At 38.3% G+C, this 22,963-nt stretch overlaps 1 protein-coding gene across 8 annotated transcripts in view; it reads left to right on the forward strand.

Moving 5' to 3' along the window:
* Nucleotides 1-22,963, forward strand: part of RGS7 (regulator of G protein signaling 7) — a 520,788-nt gene that overhangs the window by 490,816 nt on the left and 7,009 nt on the right. For 4 of the 8 annotated variants that reach the window (XM_053607467.1, XM_053607466.1, XM_053607472.1 and 1 more), the window contains 3 exons: nt 142-328; nt 4,276-4,365; nt 6,614-6,694. In XM_053607467.1, the coding sequence (XP_053463442.1) occupies nt 142-328; nt 4,276-4,365; nt 6,614-6,688 (352 nt within the window). In that variant the 3' untranslated portion in view covers nt 6,689-6,694. The remainder of the gene's footprint in view (nt 1-141; nt 329-4,275; nt 4,366-6,613; nt 6,695-22,963) is intronic. The other 4 variants (XM_053607468.1, XM_053607469.1, XM_053607473.1 and 1 more) reach the window with 1 other exon arrangement.

Genomic DNA, 22,963 nt, shown 5'->3' on the forward strand with positions numbered 1-22,963 from the left:
TAGTGCAAGTTGATTTTGGAACGCGACAGAGAAAGTGAGATTGCTTTAGGCGTCCTGATGAACTGTATCCTCCGTGAGTATCATAAGACTTTTCATATTATGAGCCCTCTGAGTAACCACTTGGTGTTACATCTTGTGTAGATTCTGGCTGGCAGTGGAGGACCTGAAGAAAAGGCCAATTAAAGAAGTGCCCTCCCGAGTTCAGGAAATATGGCAAGAATTTCTGGCGCCCGGAGCTCCCAGTGCCATAAACTTGGATTCTAAGAGTTATGACAAAACCACACAGAATGTGAAGGAACCTGGACGATATACATTTGAAGATGCTCAGGTTGGTACATGGGTGGCCCTCAAGTCACCAACGTGCTCCTGAGAAGGTGACAGTTGAGATATTCTATAGTTCTATCTTTATTATATCTGTCAGCTATTAGGTCACTGTAAAATGCTCTTAACTGATCTAGAAAAGAACAAAGAAGGTGAATGTTTTTTGAATTTCAGATTAATATGAAAGTACAAATGGTGTTTAGGTTACATTGCTTTCATTTCTAAGGTAAAGTTCAAGTTGTAGTTGAGCCCTTCGCCCAGGTGGGGGCGTGTTGAACACCCTTACATGGTGCACAGGAGGTGAGATCCCACCAATCACCCCCTCTCCTCCCCTCCCCTCTCTCCCTTGCTAGACTATTCTGGTGTTTTTCTTTCATGTGGGCATGTAGTTGTTTATATATTGGTTTCATGTGAGTATTGAGTACACTGCATACTTGCTTTTCCATTCTTGTGATACTTAACTAAAAAAAGAAAAGTGTTTCAACTCCATCCAGGTAAACACAAAACTTGTAAAGTCTCCATCTTTTTTATAGCTGAATAATGCTCCATGGCATACATATTCCACAGTTTGTTAATCCATTCATGGGTTGATGGGTAATTGGGTTCCTCCCACATCTTGAAGATTGTGACTTGAGCTGCAATAAACATTCTAGCACATCTAGCACAAATGTCCTTTGGGTAAAAGATGGGAATTTTTTCATTTTAAAGTTTAGGAATATTGGCTTGGTGCCTGTGGCTCAGCAGCTAGAGCGCCAGCCACACACACTGGAGCTGGTGGGTTCAAATTCAGCCGTGGCTTGCTAGACAACAATGACAACTACAACAACAACAAAGAATAATTAAAAAATAAAGTTTGGGAATGTTTTCTGGATTTGAGTGTTTTAATATGAGAGTTTCATTAAGGGCCATGTTTGAAATATTTGAAAACTTTTACTTTATTTTCTACTCCTTGTCCCCAATATGTGAGCAAACTCTATGTAATGATGACCCTCATCTCAATAACACATATATAAAATCTTTAAGTTGTCTTCGATATGGAATTCAAGAATTCTGTCATTCCTCAATTATTCATTATTACAGATTGTCAGGACTGAATTTCCTTAAAGTTAGGTCACAAACTAGTTTTGTCTCTGACGAAATGAAGAAATGTTAGATTCAGGTATTCATTCATTTTTCAAGTTAATTTGTTAATCTATGGAAAGAAAAAAAATGCTTTCTTAAAAACAGAAATTTGGGGCGGCGCCTGTGGCTCAGTTGGTAGGGCGCCGGCCCCATATACCGAGGGTGGCGGGTTCAAACCCCGGCCCCAGCTGAACTGCAAACCAAAAAATAGCTGGGCGTTGTGGCGGGGGCCTGTAGTCCCGGCTACTCGGGAGGCTGAGGCAAAAGAATCCCTTAAGCCCAGGAGCTGGAGGTTGCTGTGAGCTGTGTGATGCCATGGCACTCTACCGAGGGTGATAAAGTGAGACTCTGTTTCTACAAAAAAAAAAAAAAAACAAAACGAAATTTGAATGTCTGATTACTTTCAAAGAATCTGGTGCTGAAGAAGAAAGAAAAAAAGCTTAACGTGAAAGGATAGCATTTTCTAACGATGAGTCTAAGGTGACTTATAAGTCACAACATGCATACCTCATAACTTCTGAAACTTCTTTTGGAGAAAAACATTAACTCTCAAAATTGTCTTGTACTAAAATCTCTAAAATAAGAAACAGATAATGAAGAGTGAGATATGCATATGTTCTTCCTGATTTCCAGCTTTCCGTAGGAGATGTATGCTCCTCGGCTTTGGTTTAAAGAAAATAGTGACTTTGTAGAAAACTAAGGGCTTATTGTTTGTTAATTTTAATTATTTTTATTTTTATTATTATATATTTTTTTTTGGTTTTTGGCTGGGGCTGGGTTTGAACCCGCCACCTCCGGCATATGGGACGGGCACCCTACTCCTTGAGCCACAGGCACTGCCCTAATTTTAATTATTTTTATTATTGTTTCAGGTTAATTTGAGGGTACAAAGAATTGGGTTATAATGTTTGCCTTTGCTAGGTAGAGTCCTTCTTATATTTGTGTCCTGGCCCCAAGAGCTGGGCCATAAACCCTGACATTGTGCCCCTTAAGTGGGAGCACCCCCAGCCCCCTTCCTCCTGTCCTCTGCCTGCTCCTTTCATCCTTCGCTCCCCACCTTGAACTGATTTGAGTTTCTTTTATGTGGGCATGTATTGGATCATCCACTGGCTTCATATTAGTATTGAGTACTTTGGATTCCTGCTTCTCCATTCTCGTGATACTTTACTAAGAAGAATGCTAACATAGTTTTTAGCAGCTAACTGACACCCATCTCCTGTGACTCAGCCATGGTCTCCTATGTAGCAGTAATTGCATTTTACAGAGACAAATCTACAGAAATTCTCACCTTCCTGCTTATATCTCTGCTTTTTCTTTCTTTCAGTGTAAGGTAAAATGTCAAGCATTTTTCTAGAGTCAACAATGTGTAAAATGTTTGGAATGCCTTCCTGAAACCTAAAAAAGAGCAGTTGTTATCTAGGTCATTTCAAAATATTCTTGCATAATAGAATCCTCCAAAAGTTGAAAAGGAATATTTTCTATAGAGAACTTCACCACCTAACACTAGGGCAGTTAAGCTCAGATATTTAACTCCAGGGTTCCCTCCCCCCTCCCTCTTTTTTGTGTGTATATGTGTGTGTGCAGTTTAAAAAAAAAAATCCTGTCTTCAAAGATTAATACAATAATAGAAATTTCTCCCATTGTTTGAGAAGAAATGCAATGCCATGGGTAAGAAAGCAAATTCTGAAGGTAGAGGGCACAGGTTCTGATGGTCTAAAGCTACAGTGTTTGTAATTGGTACATTTTGAGCATGATAGGTCCTAACTCTCAAGATGCTTAACTCCAAAACTAGACGTCACCCACTTTCCAGACAAATTCCAACACAGTTCCACACTTAACATGCTCTTGAAGATCAAGCTTGTGCTGTCTGGAGGCTTAATTCCAAATGTCTTCAAACGGTTTGAAAGTAACTTCAAATTATTGTTGGTGTATTTAAAACCAGAGAAATGGAGTCATTTCTTAAAGTAAATATTTTCTTTTAACAAAAATGAAAATGGAACATCCAAGATACTCTGAGATAGCTCAAAACACTACACTTAACTGCTATTTCACTAGACTAGGAAGATCAAGAGACATCTGAACTCCCTGAGCTGCAGTAGACCAGGGCAGAATCTCCCTAAATTGGGCCAAAAGTGAACTAGATGAGGACATTTTTCCTTGACTTTTTTTGTCTCCCAGCATTCGTCATCAGAAGAGAACATTGTGGGTCTCTTAGTGTGTCATGAAATATTGACTTAATCTATCACTGAATACATTAAAAGAAGCATACCAATGTGGAGATTTAGCAATTGAACAGCACAAAATTTACTTTTGGATTTATTCTCTGTGCAAACTGAATGTGGATGGTAATTTTTCATTTAATTTGGACCAAAGAAATGATTCATCTGGGCAGTCTGCACCCTCTCCGTAATTGGAAAGGCCAAAGGTATCCAGGACTATTAGTCAGTCTTGAAATTCACATTATCTACTTTTGGGCTGAAATAATTTTAAGAGGTAACAGGTTTATTTATGTTCTGATGATGTACACAAGTCAACAACTTGATCTGAAGTTACTTTGTGACTTTCATTTAATCAAATGCCATTTCTTTCAAATGACTGGATATAATTGACCTCCTCCATAACTCCCAAATAAATTTAAGCATTGACCCTGAATGAGACAATGTATTTGAAGATCCCAATGTCCTGAAAATATAAGGTAGTCCCATCAGCATGATTATTACCATTTTTAGATGTTACCAGATTTGTTCTTTAACCACATGTGATATTTTATCATAATATATTATTTTTTCTGAGAAATAATGAAGCCACACCTCAATCATTTTTCCTTTTTAGGAGCACATTTACAAACTGATGAAAAGTGATTCATATCCACGTTTTATAAGATCCAGTGCCTATCAGGAACTTCTACAGGCAAAGAAAAAGGTATTGGGTTTTTTGTGACCTTTTTTGACCTAGTTCTCAGTTGTAATTATTTGAAGTAATTACCTCTGCTGAGCCCAGGGTATTGAACAAATGGTAAGTGAACATATTCCAAGACCCACCCCCCCAAACCTTTGCATTTTATCAGGACCATTTAAGTTGTTTTTGTTTGTTTATTGCTTATTGGGTTTTTTTTTTTTTGTTCATTTCTGTTGATGAACAAGTTCATCAAGTTTTTTGTTCATTTCTGTTCATGCTTTACAAGTTTAGTAGAAGCTATTTTCATGTTTCATGTTAGTCTGTCTGTATGCTTAGTGTAAGAAAATCAAAAAGTACAGTAAAGAACAGGAAAGGAAAATGCCGTTAGGTCAAAATCTTGAAGACAGTTTTGGGGATTTTTGGTTTGTTTTTTGTTTGTTTGTTTGTTTTGGTCTAGTAGAGTAGAATGTATATTTTGGGCTGCAGCTTTTATAATTAAAGATAGACCCACTTTTTTCAATGATAGCTGCAAATTAGTCATGTTTCCTCTGTGTATTTTCATTTAGCATTTGTCATGAATCACTCAGTGTCCCTACAGTGAATTTTCCACACTGACGGTGGTCGCCAAGCACATTTTGAGAGCACTGTAGTAACCTCATTATTCAATTAAGTCTCACTGTTTATATTTTTCGTAATCAGTATAACAGGGGTGGAAAAATGTGGCCACAAACAGCAACATCATTCACCATTTTTTAATGTTAAAATAGTCTATGGCTTCTTGAACTTCTGAGATTAAATTATAATTTTGTGTGATTCATGATCATCATTTAGGCTAATGAGATTTCTGAAAGGCCTCTGCCTTTGCAACTGCAAAATAGATGTTCTGTGGCTGCAAGTCCACACCGCTGTTCCTAGCCACAGGGGACTGTTGAATTTGAATTTTAGTTAATTAAAATTACATAAAATTCTCACCACATTTCAAGTGCCCAATAACCACAGCGAGAGCGTTCTCTACTGGACAGCAAAGAAGGAAATTTCCCTATTTTCAGAAAGTTTTATTAGACAGCAATGCTTTATAGAATGAATGATGTTATCAACAAATGTCTAGCCCTGGTGGTAAATTATGTGGTATTTCTGAAGACATGCCACTGGGTTTTCAGATATTTAGGCTTTGCAAATATCCATACAAAAACTTCACATATATACTTGATTTCAGCTTATTGTGATTTAGCTTGAATCACACCATTTTGTTTGTACCAGAAGAGTTTTTGGTGTCAGCCCCCATGAAGACAGCCCACAGCCTAAGGCCTTTCTTGGCAATTCTCCTACTTCCCTGGGCCCTGTGATATAGAACATGGTTTTAGCATTGCATCATTTCATCACCCTGTCTTTTTCTGCTCTGTTTTCTTTGCTTTCTTTCTTTCTTTTCTTTTTTTTTTTTTTTAATTTTCCCTTATTTCCCTTCACCCTTCCCCACCTCACACACGTAAGTCTGGAAACTCAATGGATCGCAGAACATCTCTTGAGAAATTTGCACAGAATGTGGTAAGTTTTATTTTTTGAGGAATTACAAATCATGAAGTCCAGTGAAATTTTCTAATTCCCCTATTCCTAGCCCACCTTGTCCACCTTGTGTTCTTTGATGTAATAGCAGAAGTATTGCTTTTATTCAAGTTCAGGACTTTGAACTTCCTACTTACCTATCTTATCCCTTTCTAGAGTAGCAAAAGAGTCATACATGAATGACTCCAGGTGTCTAGCTAAAGTTTGGAAAGAAGTGTACATTATCGTATATAAAATGAAGGATAACAATTACTCTTTATATTTTTATATTTATTCCCTATGTCCCTTCTTTATTGAGGATAGTGCATGCATTTCTATGCTCTTTCCCTTAGCTCTTCCTTAGACTTCAAAGACTAAGACCAGTGAGGGTCCTGTACCTTCCACCTCTACAAGGAGAAATTGGTCTATTGATCAGCTTAAAGTCTAAGACTTGCCATGAATGGTGGCTGGTGACCAGACATGCCCGACCAGAGACACACTAGCATGCTTCTCTTATTTTTTATCTTTTGGGAAGGTATTGAAAACTGTTGCCTGAATCACCTGGGAAACGTATAGTTTCTCTACCAGTGTTTTCTTAGTATCTTACCATGTGTTTTGATGATATATATTTGTTTGTGGGATTTTTTTGTGTGTGTTGTGCCAGTGCCTTTGGAACTTTCTGACATTGTGTAAGCTCAAACTAAAGCCTTCAACACATTTATTTTTATAGGGCAGAAACATCCCTATTTTCCCATGCCATAAAAACTGTACACCAACACTGAGGGCCAGCACTAACCTGTTATGAAAAGAGGTAGAAAAATCTTGGTTTATACTCAAGTTTGTCTGCATCGTCTGTTGAGTTGTGTGGTTCTCTCCATGCTCCTGTGTGTGTGGTGTGTTGTGGCTTTTGCTGTGATGGCCAGTTAAGTGGAGCTATGTGTGTTGACATGTAAGCAAACTGGATTCGACAAAGTACAGTTTTTGTTTGCAGCTTCCTTCAAGGATCCTTGTGATGGGGAATGTTAATCAGTTCTGCTTTTGAGTTACCATGTGACTGTATACCGAGTATTTGAAAGACTTGAAATATATATATAAATATATATACTTTGAACATTCAATGTGATTGCATGAATTAAAGGCATGGAAAATGAGGAGCTCCAGGAATTAATTGCACTACAAAGTTTACAAAATTTTGTCTGTCTGTATTGGAATTTCGGTCCTTTAATATAGGATTTTCTTAAACATGCCTCGTAAGTCACCATGGGGAGGTAACGACAATGTCAAAAGAAATTCCCCAAGACTTTCCTGGAGAAAACAGCTACAGGATAGTGTAAGGTACTCTGTGTATTACGTGAGGATTGTTTCAAATTAATACTTTTCTAGCATAATGCTGACAGAACATTGCTTTTGAGATTGGAATGATAAATTCTGTGATGTAATTCAAAGAGTAAGCAATTGAGGAAGATGGAAATGGAAAGCCGAATGGCTGTCTTTCCTCCAACACCATCCCCAAATCTGACCCCCTTCTCCAACTCTTAAAATTTAATGCCACATTATTCCACACTACAAAACTTAAGAAAGAACCAATAAGGGGAAGAGACGATTGATCATTCACACTTTCTATCAAAATTCATGCAAGTGTCTAGGATATTCCAAATATTGTGCTATGTCTTGAGAACATGGAAAAGGTAAAGACTTTGATTGCAAACGCACCTAATGGCATAAAATGTTATGCTGTATGAAGTAAACATAAAGCATTTCTACTTGGTTTTAGGGTGGAGAGGTAGGGCCTATATGTAATCTGAGAATTCCCCCAAAAAAGTCCCATTAAAGTAGATAAGGAGGTTTTCTCAAGGCCAAGAAGGGCAACCACCCTCTTGAAGAGAAGGGGAAAAGAAACTGAAACTATGAAATGAAAAGAAGCCAAATAACATTCTCTTTCTCTCTCTCACACACATATACATACACACATTTGTATACATATATAATGTAGTAATAACCTTCAGACACAATTGTTTGGTGTTAATTCCTTTCCACCCAAGAAAACAAAAGGTAGTATTTTTCACTACTCTGTTTTGATGTTACTCTGAAGAAATAGGGTAAGGAAATTAGAAAGTTTCTCTGAATTTCTTCTTTGTTCAGTATTCCTCCATTTTATAATGAGTTTAAGAGTCACCACTTGTGTCAGGCATCCTGAGTATTTACATATTAAATTTAATAGTACCTCTTTATATGGGCAATAAAATAGTTTTAACATAAGATCAAGAATAAGTGATTTTATTATAACAGGATAGACTTAATGGAGGCGTCTTAGGGAGTTCTGGTAGATAAAGGGAGACTACAAGATTTACAGCATCCAGTGGAACAGGGAAAATGGATAAGTAAGTGTGTAGGGTGAAAAGAGGTGGAAAATGAGATAATAGTGTGTCACACCTATTGAGAACCTGCTATGTACCAGGCTCTGCACTGGGCAGTTTATAGTAAATAAATTTAATCCATACACTGACCTTACAAGGTAGGTATTATTATACTCATTATGTTACCCATTTTGGGGGTTAAGAAAACTGAAGGCTCAGAGCTAGGTGTATTATTTGCCTGGAGTCACATAGTGAAGAAGCTGGCACTAGTCCCAAATTTAATTTGTTCCCCAATTCTGTTTCCAGTGATCCATCCTCCTCCTTGATATTCTTCCAATTGATAGATGATAAATAAATCTTGCCACTTGATGATACCCTCCTCTCCAGCCTGAGACCATTCCCAGTTGATGCTTATTTTATGAAGTTTATCTACATGTTCCAGCCATGCTTCTTTATAACTTTATATCATTGTTTTTCTTTTGTTCACTCTAGAGTCAACACTGCTTCAGTAGCCGGTTCCACCCAACAGGGTTGGAGCTTTTGTTAGTTACCCAGACTAATTAACTCTTGCCAGCATTTTAGAGTATAATTATATAAAATAACTGTGTCGCCTTGCATCTTCCATCTTCCAAGGGCAATCACCCTCTGTGTGTGTGTGTGTGTGTGTGTTTGGCATAATTGTTGTTGCTTACACACATTACAATCCTGGGAGGTATTAGGAAGGTATTACCTCTTTTTCACATAGGAACAAATGGAAGAATATTAAGATCAGTTCATCAATTTATCACTCAGTTGTTGTGTGGTAGAGTCAGGATTGGAAGCAAATTCTTTTTTTTTTCTTTAAATCTTTATAGATTACTCTTCTCTTTCTATAGATTACTCTTTAGATAGAGATTACTTTATAGATTACTCTTATTCTTTCTATTACACCCCAAATAAGTGAGATAAGAATAACTCACATTTGTGTAATGCCTTTGTCTTGGATAATTGGATCAAGAAATCTCATTTCTTGCAGCAACTCTGTCCTGGTGCTAGAGCATCCAGCTCTATAGTTCTGCTCTGGAAATTTCAACTAATGACCAGAAGTTGTAGAGCCTCTATGAGAGACTTTGCCCAGTAGATCTCTTTTGGGATCACTCTGTAACTCAATAGCTAAAAGGTTGATAGGAATGAATATAAATATAAATTCTTTAACTTATTTGGTGGCTCATGCCTGTAATCATAGTATTCTGGGAGGCCAAGGAATGAGGTCAGGAGTTCTCGATCAGCCTGAGCAAAACAAGACCCCAGGTCTATTAAAAAGAGAAAAAAATAGCTAGGCTGGTGGCACTCACGTGTAGTCCCAGATACTCGGAGGTTCAGCCAGGAGGATTGCTTGAACCTAGGAGTTTGAGGTTGCTGTGAGCTAGGCTGAGGCCATGGCACTCTGGGCCCTCAAAAAAAAAAAAAAATGAAGAATATAAAAATACTTAGTTCTTGTAGAATGTTCTTTTGGTTAAATAGAATTATATTTAATTAAACCAAGCCTATTATGGAGTCTGTGGTTAATACGGACATATGCAGATTATATGTATGTGTACGTGATGTATAGAGCCTAGGCCTGGGAGCCCGATGTGTTTACACTTAGATTTGGAACCTAGTCCTACATTTTCCTGCCATGTGAATTTAAAAAAAGTACTTAAACTGCTGAACCTCAGTTTCTTCATGAATTTCTCTACCCATAGTTCCAATGAACACTTCATTCATGCAAATACTTAAAAATGGGAGTATATTTAAGGATGCTTTTGAAACATGCTTTATTCACTTAAAATGAATTCTAAATGTCTTCCAGGTCATTTAATATTCTCCTACGTGATTCGACTTACTCACCACACAAAATTTCTTTGAACAGCTATGCCCCATAATGAATTTTTTTAATCCTCTGTTGATGTACATTGAGGGTGTTCCTTATATATTTATTCCTTGCTACGTAGGTCAAAGTATGATAAACATCCTACATGTTTCATGTCTATTTTCTTCTCACAATATATTTTTAAAAAGTTTAATTTCTTAGCCGGGTATAGTGGCTCATGCCTGTAGTCCCAGCTACTCAGGAGGCTGAGGCAAGAGGATTGCTTAAGCACAAGAGTTTGAGGTTTCTGTGAACTATGATGCCATGGCACTCTACCCAGGCCGACAGTAGCACTCTGTCTCAAAAAATATTTATCTTTTTCACTCTCTCATTTTTTTCTTAATGCAATAGTATATACTAGAGGGAAAAGCAATTTATTCTGGCAGGGGGGAATCAGAATATGGACTCCTAATTTACAAAGCCAATTGTGTTACACATTAATAACAGACCTTCCCTATCAATTGGTCCTCAGTCAGTGGAGAAGTGTAGTCACTTTCTGGGAGACTTACACTATTCTTAAGACACGGTCAGAGACTCTAAGGGCTGTTTCTAATCCCTGGTCAAATGATTTTTAAGTTGATTTTTATTAAACGTAAAATCTAGTGTGAAATTTCCCCTATGTACTCTAACGACCCCAAGACTGTGAACCCAGAGCCATGCTCTCCATCCAGTCTAGGAAATACAGCCCTGGCCAACTATGGAGAAGAATGGAGTAGCACAGTAGGAAATTGACCCTAACAGTAAACAGTCTATCAGGACAATCCCTGGACTGTACATTCCAGGCACATTTGGGCCACACCTGGGTTCCATTTGGGATTGAGCCATGTCACTCCTGGTTGACCCTATGGACTTGGCTCTTTGAGCTTATAGGCACATTAGGGTGGATAAGCTGTACTGGAAAGGACGCCAGAGCACCCCCCACACCCCCCACGCCAGAAAAAACATATGAACTTGCCACTGGGTCTGATTACTATGAACAAAACCGACAGAGGAAATTTACCCAGTGGAAAAGGAGCCGCGCAAATGCAACATTTATATCATTGTTTTTATATATCATTACACTAGTTCCTAGATCATTCATTCCCCAACATATATTAAGTTCTAACATGTGATTTGATACTCCCATGTTGTTAAAAAAAAAAAAAAAGACAGCCCGTCTGTCCTTATTTTCATTTCCCTTGATATCAATTTCTACCATAAGGAAGGAGAAACAAACCTTAAGAGTATTCATAAAGGTCATTTTCTAGGTTATACATGTATTTATACTAATCAAGTTGTAGACCTCCATGGAGCCAGTCAGAGCCTTAATTTAAATAAACATCTGTCCCAGTGAAGCCGACGTTTGCTTCACATAAACATCCAGCAATACTGTGCAAATAGGTTGGGAACCTGGGAGAGGGGAAGTTTTGATTTTATGTCTCTGTCCCTGTCAATTTATTTTAAAGGAAAATTTGTGCACATTATCTTCTGGTTGAGGGCTGTGGGTTTCATTGCTCGGGATTAGAGATAAACTAAGGTAGACGAACTACGTGGAAATAATTCCTACAGAAATTTAAGGGAAAATAATTTAGAAACCGGTCATTGAGTTTTCACACCAGAGATATTACCAGGAAGCACATGAAGTGAGTCTAGTTGAGGACCAGCTATTTTCTCTTTCTTCTGCTACAGACTGAAACCCATCATGTTTATTATTTTGTTGTTGGCAGAAAATGGCAATCCTTACTTTATTGAAAACTGGTGGTGATGATAACTGCCTGAGAAAACAGTTTCAGTTCCCCCACGGCATGATGTACACTGATGGGTGTGAAGTATATTAGACTGTGTAGCCTAATTTAGTTGAGACCAATATGTCTTCATTTTTCCTGGTAGCATCATTAGTTCTTAAGTTACCATGCAAGATCTATAAGTTGTGACTTGCATAGTGGGCCTTGCCCATGGACTATCCAGTGCAAATGGGGGTGGGGGGTCCCTAAACAATGCTGCAGAGTGCTGAGTAGACAAACAGCCTCCCCTCACCCTGCCCCACCCCCACTCACTTGCCCCAACACCCTCCAACCCCTTGGGAAACGTTCCCCTGTTGCTATACATGTCAGTGGCAAAAGTTTCAATAGCATTTCCCAGAGTACTGTTGTAATGAACAGGAAGCCTTGGGTTTATGCTAGTGGCTCTGAGACCTCAGCTGCTGCCATGGCATGAGACCTACGCTCTTTTCTTAAAGCAACAGAGAGTAGGCTGGGAGTAGAGTTCAGACCTAAGCAAGCGACCTGCCCACTAAACTTGCTCTGTGTGGCAGGTGTATCAACCAATATCACCCATATATTCAGGCACTACTAGGTTCTTTTGTCCAACAAAAACAAGTTATTGGGCACCTGGTGTGGGCCAGGCACTTTGTTCTTTATCTGGGAATGCATAAATAGTAAGACAAAACCGCTGCTCTTAGGAAGCTTGTACTTTGGAGTGTATGTGTGTGTGAGTGTGTGTTTAAGAGACAGAGTTTGGTGCAATCATAGCTCACAACAACCTCAAACTCCTGGGCTCAAGCCATCCTTCTGTCCCAGCTTCCCCAGTGGTTGGGACTCCCAGCTCCTGCCACCACACACAGCTAATTTTTTAAATTTTATTTAGAGACAGGGCCTCCCTATGTTGCACAAGCTGGAAGGACAGATATGAGGACGGATGTGAGCAAACATGACTTCTTTGGGATGCTACCAACACTTGTACCTAACTTGGTTTATTCTTCTCATAGAAGTTAAGTGTTCCATGAACAGAACAGTCTTCCCACTTGCTTCCCACTAACTTCCCTAAAGTAAATGATAATTGTGTTTCTTAGAGCAGTACAAGAGTAGTTTTGGAGGAGAAGAATGAGGACCCAAGCAGGTGGCCTGCCCACTAAAGAGTCAGGGCAACTGACCCTGCAGAGGAGAGAGAGCAAAGGTGACACCAGAAAGGGCAAATCTAGAGACTGGACAGATTCAGGTAAGGACTGGGAGGAGGAGGAGCAGAGTATGGGAGAAGGGAATGGAGGATGCAGCCATCTTCCTCTACACAGCGGGTGAGGGTGGGGGGCAAGCGAGGAGAACCAGAGGCAGGAAGATATGTTTACAGGATCAGCTGCTACTGTAGTAATCCATACAGGAGACAAAAGCTTGAGTAATGAAAGAGAAGAAAGAAAGGAGGAAGAGGACTTATTGAAGCATCAGTACAGTTACCAGAATATTTTGAACCAAGTTTACTGGAAGACAATAGCAGAAAAATAAACTTCGCATTGTCTCCCTTAGAAATCATAACACTTGTGTGACAGTTAACACACGGTGCTGCATTCTCACCTTGACTTTATGGAAGCTATTCGAACTTGAATTGTTATCCTAGTAGGATCTGAATCTCAAGGTATGAAATTGTAGCTCAATGAAGCGAGGAGATACAGGAGTATTTGTGTGTGATTAAGCACTTAGCATTTCAAAATTTGGCAAAGTTCCTTGCAGTTGCTTACCCTTCCATCTCAGGATCGACCTCAGTTGCCTCATGGAATGAAATAACATTGTCTAGAGCAGTGGTTCTCAACCTTCCTAATGCAGTTCCTATGGGTTGCGGCCCACAGGTTGAGAACTGCTGCTCTAGAGTTAAATAGAATGTCATCAATGGTCTAAAATAATGTATGGGTGCATTATTATTATTTTTTTTAGACACAGAGTCTCACTCTATTGCCCTCGGTAGAGTGCCATGACATTACAGCTCACAGCAACCTCCAACTCCTGGGCTTAGATGATTCTCTTGCCTTAGCCTCCCGAATAGCTGTGACTATAGCTGCCCACCACAACGCCCAGATATTTTTTTGTTGCAGTTTGGCTGGGGCCAGGTTTGAACCTGCAGTACAAGGGGCTGGTGCCCTACCCACTGAGCCACAGGCACTGCCTGGGTGCATTATTTTTTTAACTTTGTTTTAAATAGCTAGTAAAAAAGTGAATGGAATCCAGTTGATACACATTATGCTTAATGTCCACTTAATTTCCACTAAGTGTATTAGCAATAAATGTTATTTATTTCTAGTCATGAGGTTACTTACTAAGCACCTCTATATCATGACCAAGCCATCTATTTCTTTATCGCTCTTATTTACTCTAAAGACACATGCAGCACCGGACCTGTTCAGAAGCATTTTTTTTTTCTTTTTTTTTTTTTTTTTAATTGTTGGGGATTCATTGAGGGTACAATAAGCCAGGTTACACTGATTGCAATTGTTAGGTAAAGTCCCTCTTGCAATCATGTCTTGACCCCATAAAGTGTGACGCACACCAAGGCCCCACCCCCCTCCCTCCTTCCCTCTTTCTGCTTCCCCCGCCATAATCATAATTGTCATTAATTGTCCTCATATCAAAATTGAGTACGTAGGATTCATGCTTCTCCATTCTTGTGATGCTTTACTAAGAATAATGTCTCCCACGTCCATCCAGGTTAATACGAAGGATGTAAAGTCTCCATTTTTTTAATGGCTGAATAGTATTCCATGGTATACATATACCACAGCTTGTTAATCCATTCCTGGGTTGGTGGGCATTTAGGCTGTTTCCACATTTTGGCGATTGTAAATTGAGCTGCAATAAACAGTCTAGTACAAGTGTCCTTATGATAAAAGGATTTTTTTACTTCTGCGTAGATGCCCAGTAATGGGATTGCAGGATCAAATGGGAGGTCTAGCTTGAGTGCTTTGAGGTTTCTCCATACTTCCTTCCAGAAAGGTTGTACTAGTTTGCAGTCCCACCAGCAGTGTAAAAGTGTTCCCTTCTCTCCACATCCAGGCCAGCATCTGCAATTTTGAGATTTTGTGATGTGGGCCATTCTCACTGGGGTTAGATGATATCTCAGGGTTGTTTTGATTTGCATTTCTCTAATATATAGAGCTGATGAACATTTTTTCATGTGTTTGTTAGCCATTCGTCTGTCATCTTTAGAGAAGGTTCTATTCATGTCTCTTGCCCATTGATATATGGGATTGTTGGCTTTTTTCATGTGGATTAATTTGAGTTCTCTATAGATCCTAGTTATCAAGCTTTTGTCTGATTGAAAACATGCAAATATCCTTTCCCATTGTGCAGGTTGTCTCTTTGCTTTGGTTATTGTCTCCTTAGCTGTACAGAAGCTTCTCAGTTTAATGAAGTCCCATTTGTTTATTTTTGTTGTTGTTGCAATTGCCATGGCAGTCTTCTTCATGAAGTCTTTCCCCAGGCCAATATCTTCCAGTGTTTTTCCTATGCTTTCTTGGAGGATTTTTATTGTTTCATGCCTTAAATTAAAGTCCTTTATCCATCTTGAATCAATTTTTGTGAATGGGGAAAGGTGTGGGTCCAGTTTCAGTCTTTTACATGTAGACATCCAGTTCTCCCAACACCATTTATTGAATAGGGAGTCTTTCCCCCAAGGTATGTTCTTGTTTGGTTTATCAAAGATTAGGTGATTGTAAGATGTTAGTTTCATTTCTTGGTTTTCCATTCGATTCCAAGTGTCTATGTCTCTGTTTTTGTGCCAGTACCATGCTGTCTTGAGCACTATGGCTTTGTAGTACAGACTAAAATCTGGTATGCTGATGCCCCCAGCTTTATTTTTGTTACAGAGAACTGCCTTAGCTATACGGGGTTTTTTCCGGTTCCATACAAAACGCAGAATCATTTTTTCCAAATCTTGAAAGTACGGTGTTGGTATTTTGATAGGAATGGCATTGAATAGGTAGATTGCTTTGGGAAGTATAGACATTTTAACAATGTTGATTCTTCCCATCCATGAGCATGGTATGTTCTTCCATTTGTTAATGTCCTCTGCTATTTCCTTTCTGAGGATTTCATAGTTTTCTTTATAGAGATCCTTCACCTCCTTCATTAGGTATATTCCTAGGTATTTCATTTTCTTTGAAACTATGGTGAAGGGAGTTGTGTCCTTAATTAGCTTCTCATCTTGACTGTTATTGGTGTACACAAAGGCTACTGACTTGTGGACATTGATTTTATATCCTGAAACATTACTGTATTTTTTGATGACTTCTAGGAGTCTTGTGGTTGAGTCTTTGGGGTTCTCTAAGTATAAGATCATGTCGTCGGCAAAGAGGGAGAGTATGACTTCCTCTGCTCCCATTTGGGTTCCCTTTATTTCCTTGTCTTGCCTAATTGTATTGGCTAGAACTTCCAGCACTATGTTGAATAGTAAAGGTGACAGAGGACAACCTTGTCTGGTTCCAGTTCTAAGAGGAAAAGCTTTCAGTTTTACTCCATTCAGTAAAATATTGGCTGTGGGTTTGTCATAGATAGCTTCAATCAGTTTTAGAAATGTGCCACCTATGCCTATACTCTTCAGTGTTCTAATTAGAAAAGGATGCTGGATTTTATCAAATGCTTTTTCTGCATCTATTGAGAGGATCATGTGATCTTTATTTTTGCCTCTGTTAATATGGTGGATAACGTTTATAGACTTGCATATGTTAAACCAGCCTTGCATCCCTGGGATGAAGCCTACTTGATCATGATGAATGACTTTTTTGATGATAAGCTGTAATCTATTGGCTAGGATTTTGTTGAGAATTTTTGCATCTATATTCATGAGTGAGATTTGTCTGAAATTCTCCTTTTTGTTTGGGTCTTTTCCTGGTTTTGGTATCAGGGTGATGTTTGCTTCATTGAATGTGTTGGGGAAGATTCCTTCTTCCTCAATTTTTTGGAATAATTTCTGCAGTACAGGAATAAGCTCTTCCTTGAAGATTTGGTAGAATTCTGGAGTGAAGCCATCTGGACCAGGGCATTTTTTGGTTGGAAGATTTTTTATTGTTTCTTTGATCTCAGTGCTTGAAATTGGTCTGTTCAGGAGCTCTATTTCTTTCTGGCTGAGTCTAGGTAGAGGGTGTGATTCCAAGTATTGATCCATTTCTTTCACATTGTCAAATGTCTGGGCATAGAGTTTCTGGTAGTATTCAGAGATGATCTCTTGTATCTCTGTGGGATCAGTTGTTATTTCCCCTTTATCATTTCTGATTGAGGTTACTAGAGATTTTACTTTTCTATTCCTCGTTAGTCTGGCCAATGGTTTATCTATTTTATTTATTTTTTCAAAAAACCAACTCCTTGTTTCATTAATTTTCTGAATGATTCTTTTGTTTTCAATTTCATTGATCTCTGATTTGATTTTGGATATTTCTTTTCTTCTACTGAGTTTAGGTTTAGATTGTTCTTCTTTTTCCAATTCCATAAGATCTCTTGTGAGATTGTTGATGTGCTTTCTGTTTTTCGAATGTAGGCATCTAAAGCGATGAATTTTCCTCTCAAAACTGCTTTTGCAGTATCCCACAGGTTTTGGTAGCTTGTGTCTTCATTGTTGTTATGCTCAAGGAAGTTAATGATTTCCTGTTTTATTTCTTCCTGCACCTATCTGTTATTCAACAGAAGATTGTTTAATTCCCATGCCTTTGGGTGGGGTCGAGTATTTTTGTTAGAGTTTAATTCCACCTTTAGTGCCTTATGGTCTGAGAAGATACAAGGTAAAATTTCAATTCTTTTGATTCTGTTGATATTTGTTTTGTGCCCCAGGATATGATCAGTTTTGGAGAATGTTCCATGGGGTGATGAGAAGAATGTATATTCTTTATCTTTGGGATGGAGTGTTCTATATGCGTCTATCAAGCACAGTTGTTCTAGGGTCTCATTTAAATCTCTTATGTCCTTGTTTAATTTCTGTTTAGAGGATCTGTACAGCTCTGTAAGAGGCATGTTAAAGTCCCCTGTAATTATGGTATTATCAGATATCTTATTGCTCAGACTGAGTAAGGTCTGTTTCAAGAATCTGGGAGCATTTAAATTGGGTGTATAAATATTTAGAATTGAAATGTCTTCTTGTTGTATTTTTCCCTTGACCAATATAAAGTGACCATCTTTGTCTTTTTTGACTTTAGTTGCTTTAAATCCACATGTATCTGAAAATAAGATTGCAACTCCTCTTTTCTTCTGAATTCCATTTGCCTGAAAAATTGTCTTCCAACCCTTGACTCGGAGCTTTAATTTGTCTTTTGAAGCCAGGTGTGTTTCTTGCAGACAGAAAATGGATGGCTTGTGTTTTTTAATCCAGTCAACCAATCTATGTCTCTTCAGTGGGGAATTCAAGCCATTAACATTTATTGAGATAATTGATAAGTGTGGTAGTATTCTATTCGTCTTATTTTGTGAGAGTCCATTGCTTAGTTTTATCTTTTGCATCAGTGTGGAGGTTTGGTTCTGTCCTTTAATTTCTGACTTCTTACTTTGCTACTGATCCATTGTGGTGGTCAGTGTGCAGAACAGGTTGAAGTATTTCCTGTAGAGCTGCTCTTGTTGTGGCGAATTTCCTCAATGTTTGTATATCCGTAAATGATTTGATTTCTCCGTCAATTTTGAAGCTTAGCTTAGCAGGGTACAGAATTCTGGGCTGAAAATTGTTCTGTTTAAGTAGATTAAAGGTAGATGACCATTGTCTTCTTGCTTGGAAAGTTTCATTAGAGAAGTCTGCGGTCACTCTGATGGATTTGCCCCTGTAGGTCAACTGGCGCTTACTCCTGGCAGCTTGCAGAATCTTTTCTTTTGTCTTGACTTTGGACAGGTTCATCACAATGTGTCTTGGAGAAGCTTGGTTAGAGTTGAGACAACCTGGGGTCCGATATCCCTCTGAAAGCAGTGTGTCAGAATCTTTGGTGATATTTGGGAAATTTTCTTTTATAATATTCTCTAGTGTGGCTTCCATTCCTCTGGGGCATTCTTCTTCCCCTTCTGGAATTCCTATAACTCGTATGTTGGAACGCTTCATAAAGTCCCATAATTCTGACAGTGAACGTTCTGCTTTCTCTCTCTTCTTTTCTGCCTCTTTTACTATCTGAGTTATCTCAAAAACTTTGTCTTCTACCTCTGAAATTCTTTCTTCTGCATGGTCTAACCTGTTGCTGATACTTTCCATTGCATCTTTAAGTTCCCTGATTGACTGTTTCAGCTCTGCTATATCCTTTTTATATTCTTCATGTCGTTCATCTCTTATTTGATTCTGTTTTTGAATTTCCTTTTGGTTATTTTCCACTTTATTAGCAGTTTCCTTCATTGTTTCCATCATTTCTTTCATTGTTTTCAACACGTGTATTCTAAATTCCCTTTCTGTCATTCCTAACATTTCTTTATAGGTGGAATCCTCTGCAGTAGCTACCTCATGATCCCTTGGCGGGGTTGTTCTGGACTGGTTCTTCATGTTGCCTGGAGTTTTCTGCTGATTCTTCCTCATGGGTGATTTCTTTTATCTGTTTCCTTGCCCTAATTTTCCTTTCACTTCCTCTTGCTCTTTAAGTTCTCGTGCCTGTGGAAGTTGCGGGCGGGTTTAGATGGATTGAACACACGCGAGCACTTGCCGGTTTTCCACTGTTTTAGTCCTCCTCTTGGGGTCCAGAAGTCTCTCGCTGACTCCCTGTATCCTCTCAGGGGTGATGATAGGCAGATCCCACCAGCCAGAGATGCCTGGAGTCCTATCTTCCTAGACTCACGGTGCCCAGATGCAAAGAAGCTGTTACTCGGCTGCCATCTTGCTCCGCCTCCCAGAAGCATTTTTTTATGAAACATCTTTTAGAAAAGAAAGTCATTTTTATAGTGATGAGGAGCCATAGGTCTAATTTTTACTTTTCCATAATTTGTGCTAGGACTTAGAGGCATTAACACTAAAAATGGTTTTTAAAATAGCTATGCCATAGACAGCTTTATCTAACTTGCCTACATCTATAAGCTGGATATATTATGTATGCATTTTTAGAAATTCGACTATATTTGTCATATGTTTTTGGAAGATACTACACAGTGAGCCTACAATGGACATAATCCCATGCCTCCTCCATTGTGTCCCACATGTTGATTATTGTTGTCATTGGGTTCTCCCTCAATGGTCAGCATCCAAGAGGAATAGAGGCAAACATTAGAGAATCCTAACTGCACTAATTATGCCTATAATTCAACTATCAGAGGCTATTCCTAATATAGGCCATGGCAGTTATTGGAAATTTTAAATTCACTTTCTAAACTGCTCTATTATCTCTGAAAAATAAAAAGTTCACCTGTTAGTGTTTCTGATTCTTCAAGTCATGCTGTTCTTATTTTGGTATTAAAGATCTTTATTCCCATCTATTTCATTAGAAAATAAAACCTACAGATAGGGCTTATTATTACCACAAGGGGAATATCAAGCACCCATTACCAACATTACTGACTTCAAGTATATTGACTCTATTGCATGTTAGTATCTAAAGAGAACATATTTACAATATGAGATTAAAAAAGATTATTGGGAAGTCTTTCTCTTTTCTGATTCTAAAATGCAGGTCTTCGAGGATATTGGGAATGATTAAAGTTTTGAAGTCTCAGAATTGGGTAGGAACTTCAAGGCCTCTATTTCTCCAGGTTCAATTCATTGCATGAATTAATTCGTGATTCATTGCATGAATCTTTTCTGTAGGCTCAAAGATAGGTGGGCATCCAATCACTTGCCAGCTCCTAAGTTTCAGAGATAGATATCCTTAGACAACGCAGGCAGTCCATTTCATCTTTCAGAAAACCCTTATTTTGGTGTAATCCACAGTCATGTAACTTCCAAGCATTGATCCTAGTTTAGCTTCCTGGAGCCATGTGAATTAGTAATAATACAAGCCATTTCTGTAGATGACAACTCATCAATCTCTTGAAGGTGTGACTTACATCAACCCCACCCAATTTTTTCCTTTTGTTTTCCTTAGTTAAAATCTCTCTACTTCACTGTTTTTCCAAGTGTGGTCCAACTACCCCTACCTCACAATCATCAGGGGCTTAGAAAATGCGAATTCTGAGTTAGAACCATATTCTCTCTGCTTAGCAGTGGTCACAGCCATCTCAGAACAATATAGTTTTAAGACGATGACCTAGGTAGAAGCATTCCCATCTGACCATTCCTTACCAAATGTCAGTGGTTCTCACTTGAGCTGCCTCGGAATCACCAGACTAGCTCATTACAGCACAGATTGCTGGTCCCTACCTTCCAGAAAGTCCCCACCTTCCGGAAAGTCATTTTTTGGTGGAATCCCATCAAGCAATTTTAATTTTTAAGCAGTTCCAAGTGATGCTGATGTTGGTTGTAAGACCCCACTTCGAAAATCACTGCCCTAGACAAACCAATGCTTTACACTCTCTCCACGGAGGCACACCAACTGTCACAGCTGAGACGTCACTCTCCAGTGATGTCCCCCATACTTCTAAGACCAGCCAATTGTAAGAGTTGATTGTGTTTGTTCCTAGAATGATCTATAATTCAATTCACTGCATTTTTCACTTACTTAATTTATTAAAATATTTTATGACTGTTGAAATGTATGAGAAGAAAAAGATATTTCTAGGAACACTTAAGAAAACTTGATAAAGATCCTTTAAATATCACCGTGAAATTAAATCTGAGTGAGTGAGGCTTGCATTAGGAAAGTGGGATTCTAATGTTTTCTCATTTAATAATTTCTTATTCTTTCATTATCTTGGTTTCTGACCTTCTACATTGACTTCAGTTTGCCAATAGTCTCCTAAAATCATAACTGGATGCAATATTTGAGATGAGGCCCAAACAGCACAGGGTAGGAATATCACCTCCCTGCCTTTGTATCCTGTGCGTTTTAAAATCTAGCCTGAAAATTCCATCTGTTTTCCTACACCAGCCCCCAACTATAGCAAATGTAGAGTTGTTTGGGGCTTAAAATAAATTAAAAAAAAAAAAAAAACTAGAATCTTTTTTTTTCATGAGCTGAGATTGCATCTCTTGAATCTTGTCTTTTGCTGCTAAGTTTATTTGTTTGTCGTTTACTTGCTCATTTTACTTTTTGCTGGTTCTTGACCTTCCTTTGCCCTCATTTTCTTCTTGGGAATTACAGCTCCGCTTTCTAGCTGTTCATAATTTTTTGGAGTTATCTCTTTGTTATCCCGTCTTTTAACCAAGATTATTAAGTTCACATTATGCATTCACTTATCAGAATTCCTTCCATGTAATCATTCACATTTCTGGATTAAAGAACAGGGAGGGAAGCAGAATTTTACTACTTAACATCAGCACACCTTGACGATAGTTATTTGTTTAGCCATGAACCTCATTTTTCTCTATCTCATCCAGAAATACCAAACTCCTATCCTTAAATCTGGCAAACTCTTCTTAAAAAATAAGTAAATGAACATATCTGTGACAAAGAGCCGATTTAGTTTATAAAGGGAGCTCTTTGCAAACAAGTGATCAGCATAGCAACATACCACTAGAAGAATAAGCAAAAAACACGGGCAGTTTTAACAGAATACAAATAGTTGATAAATACAGGAGAAAACCGAAAGAAAACATATTATTATTAATAGCCAAATATAATCCAGAAAGCAACAAAATAACTTTTCCCCAAACTAGGTTACTTCTTAAAAGTAACATCTAGTGTTAGAATGAGATTAAGAAAATAGATGATCTCCTACACTGTTCATAAGAGTAGGAGTTGCTACCATTTTTCTGGAATAGAACTTGATAGAATGTACTAACAACCTCAACAATCTATCACTTTGAACTGTAATTCAACTTCTGGTAATTTGATCCTAAGAAATCCCAGATGTTCCCACACATATAAAAATTTTTATTCCATCATATAATATAGATTTATGGAACAAAATCTGAAAGTACAACAACAGTGAATTTCTTAAAACACATGAGCACGTGTCTACTGATGGAATATTGTGCAGATATAAAAAGTAAGATTTTAAAGCAATGGCTTTCATCTTTCTTTCAAAATGCTGCCCACATTTAGCTCACATTT

This window comes from Nycticebus coucang, chromosome 10 (assembly GCF_027406575.1).
Source record: "Nycticebus coucang isolate mNycCou1 chromosome 10, mNycCou1.pri, whole genome shotgun sequence".
Lineage (NCBI taxonomy): Eukaryota > Metazoa > Chordata > Mammalia > Primates > Lorisidae > Nycticebus > Nycticebus coucang.